The sequence below is a fragment of the Chamaea fasciata genome, unplaced genomic scaffold, assembly GCF_029207755.1.
Source record: "Chamaea fasciata isolate MVZ Bird 193981 ecotype frontalis unplaced genomic scaffold, bChaFas1.0.hap1 SCAF_1, whole genome shotgun sequence".
In the NCBI taxonomy this organism is placed as follows: Eukaryota; Metazoa; Chordata; class Aves; order Passeriformes; family Sylviidae; genus Chamaea; species Chamaea fasciata.
The window spans coordinates 37,503,835-37,513,368 of record NW_027094086.1 but is presented as its reverse complement, the minus strand read 5'-3'; the positions used below and the strand labels follow the sequence as shown (position 1 = coordinate 37,513,368).

The 9,534-nt window shown below is 44.0% G+C and overlaps 1 protein-coding gene across 1 annotated transcript in view; it reads left to right on the top strand.

Annotated features, from left to right (window-relative positions):
• The first annotated feature begins 1,002 nt into the window (after positions 1-1,002).
• RAB2A (RAB2A, member RAS oncogene family) overlaps positions 1,003-9,534 on the top strand; it is a 41,681-nt gene continuing 33,149 nt past the window's right edge. Inside the window, exon 1 of the mRNA XM_066180758.1 lies at positions 1,003-1,257. Coding sequence (XP_066036855.1) covers positions 1,212-1,257 — 46 coding nt within the window. The 5' untranslated portion in view covers positions 1,003-1,211. The remainder of the gene's footprint in view (positions 1,258-9,534) is intronic.

Here is a 9,534-nt window from a genome sequence, read left to right as displayed (position 1 = left end):
TGCCTTTGACTGCTCCGGGTCCTAAGGTCAGGGTACATCGGACACCTCATGAAGCAGCTTAGACTGTGGAAGACCTTGAAACTTCTTCCAGCTCACCATTCCCATGTGAACTCTAAGTAAAAGTCCTAAACACCAGCTGTGAATTTAGGTTACTCTTCTGGCTCGTTGCTTTCAGTTCAGTGAGGAAAGACAGAAACAGAAAGGGAAAACCCCCTTTCAGGCCAGAACTCATGTGATGAAGATAAAACTTGTACCAAACAGCTCATTGCTGGCTATTCTCAGAGGGCTTATGCTTTGGGCCCCTCAATTTAAGGACTTTGAGATGCTGGAGCTGGTCGAACGAAGGGCAGCGATTCTGGAGTACCAATCCCGTGAGAAGCAGCTGAGGGAGCTGGGGTTCAGCCTGGACAAAGAGAGGCTCGGCGGTGACCTTAATCACTCGACAACTCCGTGAAAGGGAGGTCATAACCAGGTGAGGGTCGGCTGCTGCTCCCAGACAAACAGCGACAGTATGACAGGACATAGTCTCAAACTGTGGCAGGGGAAATTTAGGCGGGAGATTAGGAAGAACTCTATCACGGAAGGGGTGCTTAGACATAGGGATGGACGGCCAAGGGAGGTGGTGGAGTCACCGTTCCTGGTAAGGAAAGACTGGACGTGGCACTCAGTGCCCCGGTCTAGTTGATACGGTGGTGTTTGGTCATGGGTGGGACTCGATGAGCCCAGAGATCTCTTTCCCAGCCTGACCGACTCCGGGTTCGGCGACGGAACCCCCGGCGCCCCCGAGCAGCCGCCACCCTCACCCCGCCCCGCGCCGCGCGCGGCGGGAGGCGGCCTCGCGCCTCAGCATTTCCGGGTCGGAGGCGGGGCGGCGTGAGGGGGCGGGCGCTGACGTCGCCGGAGGGTCCGGGGGCCGCTCGGCGCCTGTTTATTGTTCTCGCCGCTGCCGCCGCCGCGTTCTGCCTTTCCCGGCGCCTGCGGGGCCGCGGCGGGAGGGAGGGAGGGCGGACGGACAGCGGGACCGAGCGAGCAGAGCACCTCCGCCAGAGGCGGCGCGGGGGCGGAGGTAGGAGGGAGCGAGCGGACGGAGGCGCCGCCCGGGGGCCCTTAACCCGTTTCCGCCTCTCCGCAGCGCGAGCTCGGGCGGCGAGCGCGCGCGTCACGCCGGAGCGAAAGCGGGACAGCCCGGGAGCGGCAGCCCGGGAGCGGCCATGGCCTACGCGTACCTCTTCAAGTACATCATCATCGGAGACACAGGTGGGTGAGCCCGGGCCGGGCCGGAGCGGGGCGGGGGGCGGAGAGGAAGGCCCGGCTCCCCGCGCCCATTTCCGCAGTGTTGGCAGTGCCGCCGACGTGGTGGCTCCGCGCGAGGAAGAGGCGGTGTCTCCCCCCCGCCTCTGCGCCGGGCCCCGCCCGCGGCCTCGGCCTTGTCTCCCGATGGCCTTGGGCCGCCGGCAGTCGCCTCCGGGCCTGGCTGACGGGCCGCGGGGCAGCCCGGGCTGTGTCACCGCCCTGGCTGCGGCGGCAGAGCGCGGCAGCGGAGAGGGAGAAGGCGCTGTCACAACGAAACTTATACCTGGGTAGTGCCCGTGGTTTGCAGCCTTGTGACAGCGAGGCCACACTCCACCCCGCAGTTTTGTGATGAGTTTCTGTCTCATTGCTGTGAGTTACCTTCAGCTCAGGCTGCAAGGATGCTCTTTCCAGTCTCGGCTGGAGCTGCTGTAGCAAACTATGTGAAGACACGCTGTCAAAGGAAAATTAAAAGCCCTGGCTCTCCCTGTCTTATTTAAAGGGACCTGGTTTTTTTATGTGTATTTATGTACACACACCACTGCTTTTTCAGATGTTTCTTGTCACTTTTTAAAAATACATTGTATCATAGAATGTCAAGGGGTTGGGCAGGGGCTTAAAAATGATCTAGCCACAAACCTCTGCTATGGGTAGGGACACATCCCACTAAACCACATTGCTCAAGGCTCCATCCAACATAGCCTTGAACATTCCTTAAAGACTCACTCTGTTCCGTTTGTAACTGCCTGATGTAGGACAAATAATAACACTTACAAATGCTGCTGGCATAGCCACATGCTGGTAGGAATTGCTCCTTGAAGCCCCTTTGCCAATATATATTAGGCTTCCTCGGCCTAGTATGGATGAGAGTAGCATACTTTGATCCAGCTGTTGTCAGGACAAGGTAGCTAACTTAGTTAGCTGTGTGTTTTGCATTTTCCTTGTTGTTTTCCTCATACCTGTCCAAATGCCTTCTTTAATAAGTTTGATGACACACCTATTATTTTAGATGCTATTCTGAGTGTACCTGCATAATTGTACTTCATACCTATGAACCAAATTATCTGTTGGTGGATTATAATTATGCATTACAGTTGCGTTACACATGAGGTTGTAAATACACTGGATGGAACTACTATGTGACTTTTATCTGCTTTTTAAACATACATTTAAGCTCTGAAAGCTTTTTAGGCTTTAGCAGTAGCAGTTGTAGTACAAGTCAATCTTTAGAAATGTATCACAGTTATAATGACCATGCTGGAAGCATTAGGCTGTATATGATAACTGAAAATTCTGATTTTTGTTGAGTGTTTAACTGAGTGATAGTTCACCAAGCCAGGACAGGAGGACAAGATTTGCACCTGTGCAAGGAGAAGCAAGAAGAGGTTTGTCAGGCTGGGGTGATGCAGGATGGTAATGCACAGTTCACAATGACAGTGTGTCAGAACAGGTGGCCAGTTCTGGTACATCTCTAGAACCTGTAGGCATTAAAGTGGTAGACAGCTGCTTACAGTTGCTTCGGTACATTGATTGTTTACTGATTAAATTTTTACAAAGAAATACCCTCAGTGTAATGGTCTGTGCTGCACTCTTGCATTTGAGTTGCATGAAATGTGAAATATGGAATGGATGTGTCACTTCTGAAGTTGTTGCATCTGCTTGAGAGCCAAATAGTGGGAGAGTAAGAGAAAGGAAACAGAGAGGAAGACGGCTAACAAATTTGTCATTGGCTTTTGGTTAGTTCTTTTTAATTCTTATGGTTTGTATTCTTGAGTAGCTACAGAAAGCTAGTTAAAACTACTGCAGTGATTATTGAAGTGAATTGAGTGTGTCAGTAGTGGTAAGTTGGTTTTGCTTTTATTTAGATCTTCTGTGAGCCTTTTAAGTATTCTAGTAGAGCTAGTACTGAAGAGCCAGTTTATGTTGTGCACAGTTGCCAAGATGATGGTGGTGGTCTAGGTATTACTGCTCTTCCTCAGAGGAAGACAATTGAACTCAAAGTTCTGATGATGGATATTAAGAGTGGATGGTGACTGTCCTCTTCAGTTTCCATGGTTTCCCTCAACGTTCCACCCAGTGAAGATATGCCACTGGCCTCGAAGACTATGTAGGTTTCATAGCAATCAAGAAATTTGTTTCTGGTATTTGATTTAGAGGCTTTGGAAATGCCTCAGCTGCCTGGTGACTCAGCAATTAGTTGTAAACAAACTGTAGGAGAAAACTAAGAGACTCAGCTGAGGACAGATGTTAACATTTAGCTCCTCTTTCAGCACTAAAAAACAAAGCAGGTTGTGTGATCCATAAGCAAACCAACAAAAACCCCCTGGAGTTATACAAGACACCTGTATGTGCCTTCTCTGAATTGTGATTCCACATGCTTTCATCTGCTTAAACACAGGAATTCAGGATGATCTCAGTCTCTTAAAATGACAAACACAGAGACTGACTGTGCAAGACTGGCTGCCTTGTGCTCTACAGTTCTTGGCCCTTTGCATTCCCTGTTTCATTGGTTATTGGCATTCACTGACTTTTTTCTGGTACTTCAGTCATGGTAGCTTTATGAACATGGGATTGCTTCTAATCTGGTTATTAACTGTATTTTTTAATATATAAAAATAGTTTTCTGTATAATTGGAACTGGTTTAGGATCTAAACCAGATCTAAATCTAAGGATCTGGTTTAGTTTTCTGTTGTGGGAAAGACCTGAAATGGCATGACTGTATTTCAGGTACTCAAACAACATTGTCATAAATCTGTGTGGTTTTTATGTTGTAACTGTGGAGTTTAAGAGAAAAATACAAGTATTATGGAGTACTGACTACTGTGAGAGTTTATCAGGAAAAATCCTTTGATCTGGCTATTTACAAAGCATTGTAGGAGTTTGCAAATTCTTTTAGAAGCACGTGTAGTGCATGCTGCTTAGGGCTGTACCTCTGAGACCTTTGCCTTTATGGTTGGTGGTGTCTTCCATTTTGGTTGCCAGTCGGAGCTGGTGTCTTCATCCAGTCTTCCCTATACATCTGCCTTTGGCCATCAGTTGTAGTTGAGATGGACTTTGATCTGAACCAGGATGAATACTCTTGGCATATGAGAACTGTCTGTCTGTGCAGTTGGTGACTGGAAGTCTGTCACTTCTTTCTTTTAGATGTTTTTCTGTATGATGGTGAAATCTTTTTTTACATGTTTGTTACCAGCAATGTACCCTGTGGGAATAAACTGGGAAATACACAAGATTTCTGTGAAGAGCTGGAATTTTTTTTTTTCAGAATAATACACATTAACCAGAATTTTCTTATGTTAGAGTATGTTTGCTAAATTCCACCAGAGAATGCTCCTGAACTTCAGGATGCTTCAAGTACCAGTTTTGCAATGGTCAGATTTCTTGCCAACATAACTTGCCAGTTGTAGCCTATCTAAATGTCTTTTTAGGATCACTGGTGCTGCATTTTCCATGAGCAGGTCCACCTGCTTTTCTTGAATGTGATACTGCAGCAACTCTGAGCTTTTTGCATAATGGACTTTCACTTGCCTTTCAATTTCAGCAGATAGTTGCTGCTCCTAGACCAAGAGTATCTCTAAGTTACTCTTATTAGGAGGCAATGATGAAAGAAAATATAATTGCTTGGTGATCTAATTCTCCTCACTCTCTGGAGTAAAGTAAGCTGTCTAGTCAACCATTTCACTTATCTAAGAGACTTTCAAATGTTGAAATTAAGCAATTGAATTTACTTTCTTTTCCAATCCTCTTTGTGAAATATTTCTAGTGACTTTGCACTTTGCTCTGGGACAGCAGCTGTTATTAGCTGGTAATGTGTATGACCAGAGTCTTTTGCCCTTATTTTCTCCAAGTATGTAATAGTATTTCTTTGCTGAACCAGTTTTCATCTGTCCAGAGCTGACGTTATTACCCTGTGATAGATTGAAAACTTGTTTGTGCTGAAAACCAGGTCTGTACTACTTATATCTTCTTTGAGACCCTTTCAATGATGCTTTAATCCCAAAAGAGCAGATATTAGGTGTTGTATAAGAACATCCTCTTAGCCTCTTAGAAGTTGTTAACTATAATTAACAAACTAAATGTCCGTACAAATGATTTCATGAGAGTGCTAGTGTGCACCCTTATACTAATTCTAACACTTTAAAAGAAACCCCAAACACCTTGCCACTCAAAAAAAAAAAAAAATTTTCTAACCCAACCCCACCCCCAGTTTAATAGTTTAATGTAAAACCATGTTATTATGAACAGCAGGCAGTTTCTACATGATTTGTGACCATGCAGAACATAAGGAAGTTTTTTTACAGACTCAAATGTAACTTATTTTATTTGGAAATAATTTTTACTTGTTTTTAAAACCTACAGTTAGCAGTGGGGCAGTGCTATACAAACTGAAACATGGTAAAGCTGAACAACTCCTTTAACTTTGTAGTCCTGTGCTAATTGTTATGAGAAAGGAGAAATTTTCATCATTGGCTTGATCTATGCTGTTGAAAATGTTAAAGTGTTGAAGCTGAATCAGCTTTAAAAGAGACTTTTTTTCTTAGTGTTCCCAGAATTACATAGGCATCATGAAGGATTCTGGAGGTTGTTTTTCTTCTGTTGTTGTTCATGCTTGCATTTGTATGTGAACTCCATTTGCTCTGTGTGTGACAGTTTGGAATTTTTTAGTTTGTCCTTCCTATAAATTTAAATAAAGCTTTCCCATTTGATAGTAGAGTTCTGACTAAGACATAACCGACTGAGAAGAGATTAAGAAAAATCTTTGCTTTAGGTTTATGTCTTGTTATGCCTAGGCCTGTGAAAAGGTAATACTGCACTTTCTGGAGTTGCATAAAGCTGCTGTGGTTGGAAAGGGAGGAGAGAGGGAATGAACTGCAGCCTGTAATAAGAAAAGGGCTTATGAAACATCTGGAAGCTCTGCAGACTACTGGAAAGAACTAAAAGTATCTCATAAACGAGATTAGAGGTATATATCTTGTGACATTTGTAATGTGTAATTACCTGGTTAAAATCAAAGTTAGTTTTAAAATCTGTGTTCTTATGTGTATCATCTAGATAATAATAATATATATAATAATCATATATATAATCTTGCCTATTATTTGAAATTGTGTTATTCTGTCTTCAAGATTTATTTTTGTTTGTTTTTCTAAAGGACAGTAAGAAAACAGGAGGCGTGTTTCACCTTAGTTGGTGTTGTGGCACTGGTTTCATGGACATCCAAGCTGACATAGTTGGTTACATGTGAAAGGAGTTCTTGCTCCCCATACCTTGTGCTGTCTTTGGTAGTCTGCCATGATCTGGATCCACCCACTAATGCAGTAGAAAAGTACCTTCTTTTCAGGTTAACTTTTTACTTAGTGGCTGAATCAGGTGTTTTGGCCTTGTGGGTGTGTTTTCCAGTCTGGAGTACTTTCAAGGAAGGAAACTGGAACTAGAAAGGTTAGTAAGAGCAAGATATCAAAGGGAAGTAGGTCTTCATCTGTGTGTGTGGTGGACTGATTGATCACCATCAAGTACAAGAAAAATAGTTCTGTGAGATGGCTGAATTAATCCAGGGTTCATCTGCTGCTAAAGTGAGTGGACCTTGTTACTACTTCTTGTCTTAACTATGAGCTCTGCTGCTTCTTAGCTGTCAGCATCACTGCTTGTGTGATCCTTCAGAGAGCCAGCTCAGCTCACAAAAATAATTAAAAAAAAAAAAAACTAAACAAATAGTAATGCTCAAGAGTGCAAGAGCCCTATTGGGTAAGGAGGTGGAGCTGTGTGGGAAGGAGTGAGTCTACTCACCAGAGGCAGCAGGCAGATAAACATAGGAGATTTTTCTTTAGCATTCAGTTTTTATTCCACAGTGGGGAGGACTACTACTGCAGTTCTTTTCCTTTGTCACCTTTCTTGAGATACCATGGTGCTTAGGTGAGCAAGTAAGGAAATTCTTAACCTCCTCCTACCCTCTTTTTTTGATCCATTTTTAGTTTTGAACCAGGCCAGCCTCTCAAGGCAAACATCAGTGGAAGGAACAGTGATGAGTTTTGTCTAGAGGTAAGAAAAGCCTGAAAGTTTTCCTCATATTCGGTAGTACACACCTGACTTTGCAGCCACTAACTGAACTTTCCCTTGCCCTATTCCCAGGGAGTCAGGAAGGGGAGAAGGAGGCAAGTCAACTCTCTTAGCCAGAGATGGTCTCAGCTGTAACATCACCTGTGCTGTGGTTCCAGAGCTGCTTTTCTTTTCTTTTTTTTCCTTTTTTTTTTTTTTTTTTTATGCTTTTTGCATATGAGTGAGAAGGGAGAAAGGTAGCTTTGCTGCTGAGCTCTGAAATAAACACAAGTGCACAAGGAACGGTGGTGGTGAAGCTAGGCCAAAGTGGACAACAGCAAAGTTCTGGCAATGCCTTATCTAAGGAGACTGACTGCAGGGTTGCAGCCAGATTAAGAGGGAGCTGTTAAGGAAATCAGAGGAATTTGGAGAATCAGCTCAGTCTGCTGGTTTGGAATTTAGAGCTGGAGGGTGAAATTACTATAGCACAAGTTCTACTTCCCATCATTTTTTGAGTACTAAGAAGCGATGAAGGGATCCTGAAACAGGCACTTGCAAAAAGCAAGCTGCCTTCCCTCTTAACACGCAATCCATTGTTTTCATTTGTTCCTAAGCAAGAGCTTTTGTTTACTGTGGTTGTTGAAGTGTATCCAAGCTCTCTCATATGAAAATACTAGATTTTTTTTTTCTGGTGCGGTTTATCTGAAGCTACATTAAAATAATTGTGGCAGTAAAATGGAGAATGAGTTAATAACTGAATCCATCCCTTTTGCATTCTGCAATTGACTAACATCAAGACATGCTCAGCTACCTTTCAGTGTCTGCCTCATTTCAGGTGTAAGATTACAGTGCTGAGTGTACAAGATACTGGTAAGCAGCCACTCTGTTCTTAGAGTTAACTGGTGTAGTTACTTTAAACCACCTGCATGCCATAGAATTAGCTGCCTGCAGCTGTTAACTGGTCTTTGCAGCATGTTTGTGTCACAAAGTGGTAAACTACTCAGGCATTCATATATTGCTCCTGTCTCTGATACATGTTCCTGGCAGTGATACGTATTCTGTCTATGATAGGGGAGTTTGCTCAAGCTCTGGAAGTGACTTGGGCTACAAACTATTTACGTAAGAACTTTTGTGATACAAACATGCAATATCTTAAAACTCTAAAATTAAATGAAACCTCTATTTCAGTCAACAGCAGTACAAAACCTAGGGACTTTCAGATGGAATTTTTTTGTTGGAAGGTTCTGAAGTAGCAGGAATGGCATTAAAGAGAAACCAGTTATTTCTTCTGTGTCTCTGTGTGAGCCCATCAGTCTGCAGTCTGCTCCTAAAAGGCCTGCTCTGGAGGAGTGACTAGAGGTGCCGTCAGCTTGTGCCAGTCTGAGACAGGGCTTGCATCAAGGGGGCTGTGCTTCTTTGTTGTCTTTGCTCTGCTGAGGGTGCTGTTTGTATCCTCATTTCAACTGACTTGGTCACCAGCCTTACAAGAAGAAATACCAAATTGCCACTTGCGAGCTAGTGCTGGAATACCTCATAAAATGTCATTTGGTTGATAAGGTTTTGAAATACTGTTCCAACATTCGTAAGATTTGTGCAGGAATATTGGATTGGTTTAAGGTTTTGGTTTATCCGTTGATATTGAAATCACTTTGCAAGGTTAATGGCAAAAGCTGTTTCTGGTGTGACTTAGTGGTTTTTCATAAGTGAGGTGGTGATTATGTTCTCTGATGGGGTAGTTTTATTTCATCGGTGATATAAAAGTTACCTGTATCTATAAACACTGTTCACAGAATGAGCTGGGTTGGAAAAGACCTTTGAGATCAAGTTCAGCCCATGACCTAACCTAACACCTCCTTATCAACCTAACCATGGCACTGAGTGCTGCATTCAGTCTTTTTTTAAACACATCCAGGGATGGTGACTCCACCACCTCCCTAGGCAGACAGTTCCATTGCACAATCACTCAGTAAAGAATTATTTTCGGATGTCCAACCTAAACTTCCCCTGATGCAGCTTGAGACTGTGTCCTCTCTGTTAGTGGTTGCCTGGGAGAAGAGACCAGCCCCCACCTGACTACAGCCACCTTTCAGGGAGTTGTAGAGAGTGATAAGGTCACCCCTGAGTCACCTTTTCTCCAGGCTAAACAACCCCAGCTCCCTCAGTTGTTCCTCACAGGGCTTGTGTTCCAAGCCCCTCACCAGCCTCGT